We start from the raw sequence: 13,156 nt of genomic DNA, 5'->3' as shown, positions 1-13,156 counted from the left end.
TGCCATCCAGAAGCGCATTGCCTCGGCGAATTGGTCTGGGAAAGTCTTAGACGATCCCAGCGCCAGGGAGCTCGAGCGCAATGCGCAAAAAATTATAGTAAAGGCATTCGGGCAACTCATCGAGGTGCCCCTCTATACGGACTTGAAGTTGCGGCGTTGGAAGGCCTGGGCCCCGCAGGGCAAAATAACCCTGCGGTGGTCGTCGGCCCTCGAACTGCACTCCGCCAAACTGCACATCCATCTTAAAAAATAGTCGTCTCGTCCCTATCTGTTTTATATCTTTTTATTTTTTTTTGTAAATAAACTTGTTAAACTGAGTTAACTTTATTCTTCCTTGTCTTGACGCCATCGCGTCAACGGGGGGAGTTTGTTCAAGATTGGGAAGAGCAAAATGCTGAGAAGTAGATTCCACATTTCTCCTATATCTCCCTTTCTCTCTTGCGCTGACAGTAGACGGCTAGACCGACAGCGTCTAGCCGCTCTATCTGTCTTTATCTCTCCGCGACGCGCTTGCGCGTCTTCAGGCCTTAGCGCGTCGCGGCCGCGACAGCGACACTACTTGCGCGCTTGGCCACTAGGTGGCCAGCGCCCGCAGCAGCTCTTTCGCTGGCAAGATTAGTGTCGCATAATTACTTAGATGGGTCCTTGATAAGGACCCATGGCACCCCCAAAATGGCTCGACAGCTGCTCAACCAGCAGCAACCGCAGCAACTTTTGACGCCTCATCGGCAATCTTTTGACGACTCAACGGCAGCGCCTCCACCGGCCACCCAACGAGCGCCTCCACCGGCGAACTCTTCTGGTGAATCACTTTGGTAAGTATCACCAACCACCCACCGCCTACCAAGAGGGGACTTCCCCTCTGCGGCAATATCCTCCCTCCTAAGGGAGATTTCTCCGGGGACTTCCCGGGAGGAATTAAACCCTCTCCTTCCCCTCCACAATGCCTCCGAGGACTACCTTGGACCCAGTGTTCCGACCCTCAATCCAGGGCTCTCGAAAAGAGTCGGGTAGTGGGAGGGGTAGACTCACCCTAGGGGTTGGGGTGGCTCGGAGCCACTAGAGCTCTTGGAGAAGGCGGCTGAGGGGTAAGGGGACTTCCCCTTCCCCAAAACCACTTCTCCACATCCGCTTCCTCCCGAGGCTGGGGATTTTACTGGGGAGTACCCCAGGGAAAATTGTCCAGTCTGGGAGTTTTTAAGTTGGCGTTCCTTTCTGGGGAATTTTAGTCTCTAGGGTTCTTGGGAATCTTCGTCAACCGAAATTCCCTAGAATTTGACGACAACAAATTCCCTAGGAAGTCCATAATTATGTATAGTGGTTTTATTGAATATATTTTTGTAAATTTTGTACCATATTATTTATTGAATAAATCTCCTATTTTCTCATTAAACTGTTTTGACAATTTTATTTTAAGAACAAAAAACCTTCCCTTCTGACCAGAGGATCGGAGCCGACTTGGGACATTGTTTCGCACATACTTCAATAAATTATAATTAAAAAAAAAATTATACTCCCTTTTTTTACCTTACTAAAAAAAAATAAGGGTGAACGATCAGCGAATCGCTCTCTACGAGTGTTCTTTCTCTCTTTCTCTTTCTCTTTCTCTTTCTCTTTCTCTTTCTCTTTCTCTTTCTCTAAAGCGTCTACACTATTCACCTTCAAAGAAAAAACCATTAAGAAAAAAAAATAAAAATAAAAATGCTATCGCTTTCACTATCTACGGGGGAGTCGGTCGCGCGGGCACCCAGGAGCGTAAGGACTCGGTTGGGCACCCACCAACTGTCATCCCAGGAGCGTAAAGAATCGCTTGGGCACCCCATCCACTCTATAAGGAATTTAACGTAATATTGGGGGAGGTCACATGTGTACCCCCAAATTATCTTACCCTCCCCCGCGCTCTGCGATCCCCTTGCCTTGCGGCCGGGATGTTAGGTGCAGAATCTGACCGAAGTTCCGCCGAGGAGTGGGGGCGATTCCCCTACTTCCCCTCCCCAGCGGAACCCCGACCCCCTCGCCACCCGGTCTCAGCCGAGGAGTGGGACAATTCCCCTACTTCCCCTCCCCCGCGGAACCCCGACCCCCACGCCACCCGGTAATAGAATCCTCTCAGCCACACTACTTACCACGTTCCAATATATTGTGACGAGACGCTTGCTTTGTTGCTGCCCCATGCACGATACCGCGTGGTGGGGAGAGCTGTGGGGTACGTGCCGATACCACGGCCTCTACTATAGCGTGCGCAAAGTATAGTGTTCTCGTCATGCCCCACCCTAACTACCCAGAACGGCCGCTCCGCAGCGCCGATACCGTTTTCGGCGGCTCAACTGGGTATATAAGACCGAGCTCCGACCCAGTTGAGCATTCCGTATCCAGGAGCTCTCCGGATAAATCTCCTAACCTTATCCTACGCAGGAGTTCTCCGCGTACACCCATCCTTTGCTCAGGAGTTCTCCAAGCACATCCTGGCGCAGGAGTTCTCCGCGTCGTCTATGCCTTTCCTTGCCCGATGCCCATGCTAACGGCCGAGTCCAGGAGTTATCCGGACCAACGACCATTTCTTTACAGGGATTAATGCCGTTTATTTTCAGCTCCCCCCGTTGACCGCCATATTGGCTCCCGCCATATTGGCTCCCCGGGCCCTCCCGTGAGGCTATGGCGGTTGTTTTCCAACACAGGTATTTCTGGGTATTTTCACTATATTAGAATAACACCACCAAAATAACGTTTCACGTATATATATTTTGTATAATAAAACATTTGTACATTACAAGAAAATAAAATATTTATTTTAAAGTAGTCTTTCTTGTCCCAACGGCTCTTTACTGGATAAGCCTTGTCTAGATTCCAAACGTCGAATGAGATTCTGTAACCTACTGAAAACCAAACTAGACGAAGATGGCGCTGAAGTCTCATCCGCCATAGCTGTAGTGGAGGTAGTAGGTTTGCTTCTTGAGTCCGACATCTGACTTCGTTCTATGGTTGAACTGACGCTTGTATCGCCACAAGTACTCCCCTTTGAATAATATTCCTGAGGAATATTAAAGGTTATGTTTTTCTTGTTTTTAATCGGCTTTACCCTTTCATAGGTCTTCTTAGGTTTGTCCATGGTCGAAGTCCACTGATGACTTAGCACAGGAACCATTTCCGATTCCCTTTTAGGTTCTTCGGATGTCTCCTTTGTGGGTGAAGTGCTTGATCTGGTCGTCGTCTGCTCTTGTTGTTTCTTTTTGTTTGCTGGACGTGTCGTTGAAGTTGATGCTGCTGGTTCATTTGCTTTTTCTTCTTCATCTGGTTTGCTAATGTAAGCTGGCTTAAGCCTATCCAGTGAAATATTTTGAGGTACTCCGTTAACCTTTAATTTATATACTCTGTCAGATGTTCTTTCCATGATCTCGTATGGACCAATGTATGGAGCTTCGAGAGGTGCCTTCACATGATCACATCTTATGAACGCATGACTGCAGGTAAGTAAATCCTTTAGGATGAACATTCTGGATTTAGTGTGATGTGCAGTAACTGTTGGTTTTAAACCACGCATAAACTCTCTGTGTTTCTCGACGAACACTTGTGGATTGGATGGTAGTTCTTCCTGAACAAAGAATTCTCCTGGTACTCGTAAGTTTGTTCCATAAACCAGTTCTGCTGGAGTTGCTTTTAAATCCTCTTTATAACATGTGCGTAGGCCCAACATGACAGTCGATAACACTTCTACCCATGGTTTCGGTGAACACATTAGTGAAGCCTTTAAAGTCCTGTGAAAACGTTCAATCATGCCGTTTGATTGCGGATGATACGTTGTGGTATGAATCTTCTTTGCTCCAATGAAGTTTGCCAAAGCCTCGAATAAGGTTGATTCGAATTGGCTTCCTTGGTCTGAGGTAATGATGAGAGGCGTTCCAAATTGGCTTATCCAATGGTCGAATAAAGCAGTTACTACTGTTTCAGCACTTATGTCTCGAAGAGGAACTGCAACTGGCCATCTGGAAAATCTATCGATGATAGTAAGGCAATATCTGAACCCTTTCACTTCTTTTAGCACAATAATGTCGATATGTATGTGGTTAAAACGTGATTCAGGCACTTCTATATGATTTGGTTTAATTTTGTTGTGTCTTTGAATTTTTGATTTCTGGCAAGCCAAACACTCACGAGCCCATTTGACACTGTCTTTTTTTATTCCAGGCCACACAAACTTTTCTCGGATTTTGGTTGAAGTGATTCTTATACTTGGATGTGACAGGTTGTGGATAACCTCACAAGCTAGCTTTCTGAGTCTCTTGGGTAAATATGGTGTCACAACATTATGTGTGATGTCACACCATATCTTGATGTTTGGTTTTACAACAATTTCCTGTAAATTTATTGAGGTAGGTTCGTTAAGCAATTCAATGAGTTCTTTGTCTTCTAACTGTGCTTCTAGAATAGTTTTTGCACTGAGCACTGTAGGCATATTGATCATATCAATTCTTGACAGTGCATCTGCTACGACATTCTCATCTCCTTTTACATATGTGATATCTGTTGTAAATTGGGAAATGTAATCCAATTGTCTGCGTTGTCTTTCTGATGCCTTATCCAATTTTTGCTTGAAGGCATATATGAGAGGTTTGTGGTCCGTCTTAATTTGGAATTGCCTGCATTCAAGTAAACATTGAAAATGTTTGACAGCTGCGAATATTGCAAGAAGCTCTCTGTCGTAAGTACTATATCGTTGCTCTGTTAGGCTTAATTTTCTTGAGAAAAAACCTAATGGTATCCATATGCCATTCTCCATTTATTCCAGAGCTGCACCTATGGCTGTTGTCGAGGCATCGGTTTTTAGTGAAACTTTGGCATTTTCTGCTGGGAATGCTATTCTTGTGATGTTTGCTAACCTCTTCTTAAGGTCACCGAATGCTTTATTTGTATCATCTGTCCATAGTATCATGGTTTTGTCATTTTTCTTGTTAGATTTCAGATACTGATCCAGGGGCGACTGAAGCTCTGCCATGCCTGGGATACACTTTCTGTAGAAATTGATCGTGCCAAGGAATCTTCTCAATTCAGCAACTGTTTGTGGTTTCGGATAGTCCATTATCTTCTGTACCTTGAAGTTTGTTGGAAAATATCCCTTTTCATTAATAGTGAAACCGAGGAAATCCACTTCTGCCTTTTCGAATACGCACTTATTCACATTGATGGATAGAGAATTGTCTCTTAGCCTTTTGAAAACTTCACGTAAGTGTCCATGGTGTTCTTGCATGTTTCTCGACATTATCAGAATGTCGTCTATATACACAAAAATGAATTCTAGATCCCGAAAGATAGAATCTATGAACCTTTGAAACGTCTGTGACGCGTTTTTTAGGCCAAACGGCATAACCATATATTCAAATAAACCCCATGGTGTGGTTATGGCCGTCTTACACTTGTCACTTTCACTCATTGGCACTTGGTGATATGCTTTTTCAAGGTCCAGAGTTGAGAATACTGTTTTGCCACTTAACATTGGGAAGAGGCTTTGAATTTGAGGCGGTGAGTACTTATCAGGTTCTGTTTTGTCATTTAGCTTCCTATAATCCCCGCATAATCTCCAACTTTCATCCTTCTTTTTAACCAGGTGTATCGGAGTAGCCCAGGAACTACTGGAAGGCTTGATGATCCCTCTGTTTAACAGGTTTTGAATTTCACTTCTGGCAGCCATTGCTTTCTCTCCAGCCAACTTCCTGTGACGCTCCATGACAGGTGGTCCAGAAGTTATGATCCTGTGCGCATATTCTGCTTTCCTTGGTGTCATTGTAAAATTTTGAGAAGGTCTGGTTATTTCAATGAATTCAGTAAGTAAGTCAGCACAATTCATCTCAGGGTGAATTGTTGAGATACCATACCATGAGGTGCTGTGTATTTTTCCTTTTGTTTTTAACAAAATGTTTGTGTCGATTAACTGTTTGTTTTTCAGGTCTACCATGAGTCCATAGTGTGCCAAAAAATCTGCTCCAATAATTGGTGTTTCCACTTCTGCCACGATGAAACTCCATGGAAATGATCTTCGGAGATTTAAGTTTGGCGTGAGCATTTTAGTCCCATAAGTATTTATTGTAGATGAAATTGCATCAAAGAGAACCAGAGCTGCTTGCTTGCTTTTTTCATTGTTTTTTGCAGGTATGATGGAAACTGAAGCTCCTGAATCGATGAGAAAATTTTGTTTTGTTTCTCCATCCAGGATGTGTAATCGAGGCTCAATTTATGCTATACCAATGGTATTGTTATTGTGATCGCTGTCATCCAAGGCCCCTATTGGCGACAGCTTCTTCAGTTTTCCTGATTTTTTAGCAACGATGAAAATTTACATTCTGGTTCACACTTATTTGCCTTCGTGCCAAATTTTGTATGGTACCAGCAGATTCCAGGATTGCTTGGTGAGGCAGATCTCTGGTGAGATGATCTTGATAATGATCTATTTCTGGATCTGGATGCTCGATCCTCTTTTAACTCTTTTATTTCTTGCAGGACAGAGTTCAGAGCTTTATTCATCTGGAGAATGGATTGTTTAATAAGGTCCAATTCTGATGTGTTATCTGATCGGAAGGAATGTGAAGCAGCCATGATACTGTGGTCTTTTTGCCTAAGCACGATGCGATCCGCTACTTCAGCTAACCCTGATAACGATAAGTTTTCTGAAATTTCCAGGAATGGAGCAATGGTGGTCGGCAATCGTTCTATCCACAGCTCGTGGATGACTTTGTCGCTGACATCATTTCTCGCTAAATTTTTCATTTGCCTTAGGAGTTCTGAAGGCTTTTTTTCTCCTAGAGTCATTTCTTTTAATAGGCGATTCAGTTCGGTTTTTCTGTTGTCCTTGAACCTTTCTAAAATTATGCCTTTTATGTAATCATATTTATTGTTTTTAGGAGGATCTCTGAAGACATCAGCCATTTGAATAGCGGAGTCTGTATCCAAAGCGCGTGCGACTGCATTAAATTTAACCTCATCGTCGAAGATTCTGGATGCTCGAAATTCGGATTCAACTAGTAGAAACCATAAGTCGAGCTCTTTTTTATTGAACGGAGGTAATTTTGGCCTCTTGAAATTGAAATTGTTCTGATTTATGTGCTCATCCGATTGATGGAAGTACTTGCCATTTTCAGGCTCGATTTTTTGTTTCAACGGGGTGCTCGCTTGCATGGTTCTCGGATGTGATATGTCATCCGTAATTTCTGGGTCGAAAGTCAATAAATCGTTTGGTAATTTTGACTTATTTTCCTCTATTGTGTATTCGGTCATCTCTTCTTGTATTCCGTTTTGTATTTTTCTGTTCTATAGGGTGTGATGTCGGTTGGTTTCCGTTGAGGGTGCACGTGTTTGAATTCGTATTCAGGGTCACCAATTTATGGCGGTTGTTTTCCAACACAGGTATTTCTGGGTATTTTCACTATATTAGAATAACAGCACCAAAATAACGTTTCACGTATATATATTTTGTATAATAAAACATTTGTACATTACAAGAAAATAAAATATTTATTTTAAAGTAGTCTTTCTTGTCCCAACGGCTCTTTACTGGATAAGCCTTGTCTAGATTCCAAACGTCGAATGTGATTCTGTAACCTACTGAAAACCAAACTAGACGAAGATGGCGCTGAAGTCTCATCCGCCATAGCTGTAGTGGAGGTAGTAGGTTTGCTTCTTGAGTCCGACATCTGACTTCGTTCTATGGTTGAACTGGCGCTTGTATCGCCACAAGGCCACCTACCGCCGCGCCGCCTACCGGTCCGTTCCGAAAGGCCCCTCCGAGTGGCTACCGACCGTAGCGCCGCCTATCCGAGCCCTTCCGTGTGGCTACCGAGCGCAGCGCCGCCAGCGGGCGAATTTTGTACTAGCGACATAGCGACCGACACATATGCGAACACACCTGCAGCGGCAGTACACAAACAACACAAACACATATAGGTTAAGGTTATAAGATCGATGTTGTTGGAGATCGGAGTGTAGGTACGAGCGGTCTGGGACTCTCAGGCCGTCTCGCTCCCGCTCACACTCTGTCTCTCTTGATCCTACCTCCAACAGAGGCCGATAGGTGGCCCACGGCGTAGAACTCTCTCTCGCTGTTATTATTTGGGTCTATTGTACATATCAATACCCAAGAGTTCCGTGATAAGTGCGGCTTGTTTCAGTCAGTCTAGGCTCTAGACTCTGTCAAACTTTTGTATGATTAGCAGCTTAGCCATTCCTCCCTTCCTGCGACGCCACTAAGTCTCTTAGTACGCATTTCTGCTCCATCGTCGATTTCTTGGGCTCCAAGAAATCGTCTTCCTTTCTCTCTATCTTCGTTGCCTGGGAGTCTCAGGTGCGGGGAATCCTGTCCGGGGACCTGGGGACCACAGGGTTGGGATTTCGTAGTTGTAATTTTGGGTGGATTAACAATTTGCGGCTCAGCCTCCTTTGGAGCACTTTTTGATTCTTTTGTATTTTTTTTTCCAATCAAATAAACTGATTTTTACCAGATTTCCTGGGCGTTGTTTTTGTCACCCTAGAGCCTTCCTTCCTAGACCTCCTTGCGGATATCGCCCAATCAACTTTCAAACAGATGTACACACAAACATTGTAAATACTTGTTTATTTTATTTATTCCCTGAATAAAATGTTTTTTTTACCTACATTAAACTTGTCCATATTTATTTTGATCCTTCTCGGTCAATCGAACCGAACGGTTTTTGCGGCGACTAAACTCGCCAAAAAAACGCGTTACAATATATATATTTGTATAATTTATTTTATAAAAAAGGCATATTTTATAAAAGTAAGCAATGCAAAAGCCCATGCGTCAGGCCCACTTTATACTAAGCTTAATAGCTATCCTGTTACGCGACATATGTCAACAAAAGTTTTGTCATTCTCGCTAATCACATAAAAAATAACTGTTGGAGATCGGAGTGTAGGTACGAGCGGTCTGGGACTCTCTGGCCGTCTCGCTCCCGCTCACACTCTGTCTCTCTTGATCCTACCTCCAACAGAGGCCGATAGGTGGCCCACGGCGTAAAACTCTCTCTCTCGCTGTTATTATTTGGGTCTATTGTACATATCAATACCCAAGAGTTCCGTGATAAGCGCGGCTCGTTTCAGTCAGTCTAGGCTCTAGACTGTCAAACTTTTGTATAATTAGCAGCTTAGCCATTCCTTCCTCTTCTGCGACACCACTAGGACTCCTAGCTGGCAATTCTTTCTCCTCGTCGGTTTCTTGGTCTCCAGGAGAACGTCGTCCTTTTCTGCCCTAACTTCGTTGCCTGGGAATCTCAGGTGCGAAGTATCCTACCCTGGGACCTAGGGTTTTTGCCAAGGTTGGGATTGCCTAATTTGTCTTTATGGGTGATTCTTACTCTATACTCAGTGAGCGATCTTTATCGCATGTATATATTCAAATTCTGTATTGATCCTAGTAAAATAAACAGATTTTCTACCAGTTATTCTAAGCGTTATTTTGTCTACCGGAGATCTCCTATCCTAAAGTTATTAGAAGATATCATCCAGTCATCTTTCAAACAATAACAAAACGAGATATGCCGGTCCATATATCCGAAATTCTAGTGACTTGGGCTTCGGTCAGATTCCTGTAGCCCACACTGTGCTGTCGGGTAATGGAGGGAACTGAGGATTGGATATCTCCAAACCAATGTCCTGGAGGTATCCTATCGCGTAGAAATCTCTCTCGAATTGATAATCCCCGGAATAGGAATAGGATTGCCTTGTCCACCTATAACGTTCAAGCTTCCGCTCTTTTCGCTGACGTCATTTCTCTTCCACCAACGGGTATTTTATAACCGAACAAACAATTTACGAGATTCCTAACAAAAGTGGGTAAACATTAATCAACGAATGAAACGAGAATGAGAGCACAAAGTCACTATTATAAAGTCAATATACCAATATATTATAATCAAACTATGTAATCGTTCTAGAATTAAGTCATGAGCTACAGCATTCTGGCTTATGGGATTAACATCTTAAACAAACGATCGATGACGATTTATCTTTAAGGAAGGAAGTGTATGCCTCTGACCAATTATTTAATTCCGAAAAATTAAATTTATTTTAGAAAGACAATACGGCACCAGGATGGAATTCCAATACGCCAGAATTTACAGCTGCCCTCGCCGGGACTTTATCTTTGCCTACGTTTGCACGTCGCATCGTGGGACTACAAGTCCGTGAGAGAGTTTTACCTACCACTCACCTTAAAGTATTATAATTCTTACTAGGCAAAGATAGGGAAGACCCATTTTAGAAACACTCTGATTGGCTTAGCCATCTCCCTGGACTCTGATACAGGATCCGGCATCAGCTAATTTGATTAGTCTCTAAGACAGAACAAACTGTACCACCAACCTAAATAGTCTTGTAACTAATCAGCAAGGCTCTTATTCGTTACATTTAATAAAGAAACTATTAAAAACCATCAATGTCGATTTGAAATCAGTGTTACGTCCTTCGATAAGGTAGTAGTCTGGTTATTTGGGTCGAAAAAAAATGTTTTTTTTTCATATTTCGATAGTATACCAACATGAGAATATGGTGTATAAATTTTAAACCGATATTCAAAATATTAACAAAGATATAACATATATTCGAGAGCGCCGCATAATTGAACGCTGTAAGGTGCACGACAGCTGCTAACGGTTATTCCTCACTATTATGACTCATTACCTTTATATTTCCTTGAAGATACGAAAGAATATAACCAGATATACCCGCGTTTGACACGTATGAAGAGACCTAAAGCTTGTTGCACGCACCGGGGATCGACGATTAGTGTGAGGATGAAAGTTCTGTTAGCCAAACTTTAAACGCGTTTTTCTCGAAACCACGTTTTCTCGGTCGGCCCGTGGCATAACAGATTTTCTGTTGAACCGATCGTGCTGAAATTTTTACAGGTTATTCTACACATCTGTAATTCTGGCGGGTACTAGAATCAATGTTTTTCATTCATTACTTTTCAATTTACAGCCCAATTTACACTAAAAAATTGTATCTTTCTCTTTCGAAGTTCGCCATTTTATTATTTTTCAACCAAATTAATTTTTTCTAGCACCTGCCAGAATGACAATCCTACTGAACAATAATCCGTTGCATTTTTTTGTTTCCGATTACCCAAACTGGAGATACCTCACGGGCCAGCAACACATGTTTTTTATTTTTCGCCTACTTTGACCCCATATAATTTAAATAAAATATCGTAATAATTAAAAAAAAAATTGTATAATTCAATATAGTATTAACAACATATAAGATTTTCAGTTTTTTGCATTTCATTTAGATAGTCAAAAAAATTCCCGAAAAATACCATCCAAAACCGGTCGATTTACCAGACTACTACCATAAATCCTCTATCGAATTTCTTACTATTCACTACCAGCTAGTAGGCAGCGGTTACTTGAACCCACACTTAAATAAACTTTTCCTGAGGCAACTTTTCCACTCACAGTCAACTCAGGACGTAACAGACGATTTGTCCCATTGTGCGACGGTCGAATGGGGTGGAGGCATCAGGCAAGCTCTAGGGTCATGCGTTCGCGTCTGATTATTGAATCCGTACGCTAAATTATCTTCATAATAAACCGCAAAATATTTTTTATTTATCCAATTTTCAATTAATTCAGTCCAAAAATAGATTCTGGTACTTCTAAAGAATTATGAATAAAATAAAATCCGTTCAAGAATGTGCCTGTTATGAGAAAACTACGATTTTCATAGTGCAGCTCCATAATTTTGGTATACATGAATTATTAATATTTAAAAGATGTAGCTCACATAAGCGAAATAAGACCCACAATTAGAAATTGTGCAGCATGGGTGGCAAAGAGTACTATTGACAGCAGTTGCTTTATTGTAGCTAATTTGAACTGAAACGCAGTCATGTATCATATGAATATAAACACGGTTTCCGTGATTGTATTATGATTGTAAACAATAATTACTGACAAACAGTAAAGCCAATTTGATTCTCAATGGACCCTCCATTCTCATCTCCCAGCTAAATTAACTGTATGGGTTTGGATGTTAAAGTCGAGGGACAGTTTAGACCTAGACTGGCTTCACTGCTGGCAACTCTCGTGGGGATAGTTAAGAAAAGGAAATGGAAGCGGAGAGAGTACTGAAGCGGGATGCCTTATGATTTTAATAAACCAAACGTGCCTTACCTTATTCTAATCTCCAACAATAAGAAATATTCAATTCGAAATGCAGTTAAAGTTAATAAGATTTTTATTGAAGAAAATATTATTTAGTCATTGTATAATATTTTATTATGAAATATTTACCTCATTTTTATAAATTATGGTTCCATTGACATCAAAATTTATTAGCTCCTCATTTTACAAAAGAATTCCTTTCCTTGAAGATTTCTGAAACTGTTAAATAACAATTGGTTTACAAGAAAGCAATTATATTAGCAAGGTTTGAGGCTTTCAAACCCCTAAACTTTTTGTTTCTTAACACAAGTTTTATTCAACGATATTAAGACTATTCTAAAATGTTAAAGTTTAACCCCTTTCATAGGCACCCTGAGTCGAAATCATTTATCAAAGCGCCATAAGGGCGTAAGAATATTGAATCGATCCTTGAACGATAGTAATTCCACATTAGGGCGTGTCGAATAATGAAAATCATTCGAATATGTTCGGCGGGGTGCTAAAACTTGGTACTAATTTATAAAAAAGGAATAACGGAAGTTTGGTTACGATCGAATGATATTCATTATCCCCTAAACGTGGTTGAATTAAAAAAAAATCGACAAATGCTACTTTTTGTCGTGTACCTATATCAAGTTAAAACATCTATTTCAAGAAGCTACTTCAATGCTCTATTGTAGAAAGACCTTATACAAAATACCAAGAAAGACATTTAGCAGCTCAGACCAAAGCATGTAATGCCTAGATTATTAAGGTTCTATACCAGTGAAATCGCTTAAAGTTTAGATAATTTTTTGCAATTTTTTTATACTAAAATATTTCAATGATTATTTTGAAAAGATGGGGATGTATTTACCTACAAATAAACTATATTATATAATTTATTTTGTACAAATATATTGTAATTAATCTAGGATCCGGAGGGTGGTTCCGTAGCCAATTAGAGATCCACGGTTGCAATCAACGTTTATCTATGTATTTTGACCTCT

At 41.4% G+C, this 13,156-nt stretch overlaps 2 protein-coding genes across 3 annotated transcripts in view; both read right to left on the bottom strand.

Moving 5' to 3' along the window:
• Positions 1-13,156, bottom strand: part of nclb (no child left behind) — a 288,007-nt gene that overhangs the window by 76,581 nt on the left and 198,270 nt on the right. Inside the window, exon 11 of one of the 2 annotated variants that reach the window (XM_066740055.1) lies at positions 12,297-12,386. In XM_066740055.1, coding sequence (XP_066596152.1) covers positions 12,346-12,386 — 41 coding nt within the window. In that variant the 3' untranslated portion in view covers positions 12,297-12,345. Of the gene's footprint in view, positions 1-12,228; positions 12,387-13,156 lie in introns of those variants that run through there. The other variant, XM_066740054.1, reaches the window with a different exon arrangement.
• LOC136781475 (uncharacterized) lies at positions 6,295-7,266 on the bottom strand. Its single transcript, XM_066740383.1, has one exon. The coding sequence runs from the start codon at positions 7,264-7,266 to the stop codon at positions 6,295-6,297; it is 972 nt and encodes a 323-aa protein (XP_066596480.1).

The sequence above is a fragment of the Prorops nasuta genome, unplaced genomic scaffold, assembly GCF_024137725.1.
Source record: "Prorops nasuta isolate Cenicafe-Biocafe unplaced genomic scaffold, Cenicafe_Pnas_1.2 PNAS00022, whole genome shotgun sequence".
In the NCBI taxonomy this organism is placed as follows: domain Eukaryota; kingdom Metazoa; phylum Arthropoda; class Insecta; order Hymenoptera; family Bethylidae; genus Prorops; species Prorops nasuta.
Note: the sequence above shows the minus strand (reverse complement) of the source record. Positions and strands in the feature narration are given on the sequence as shown.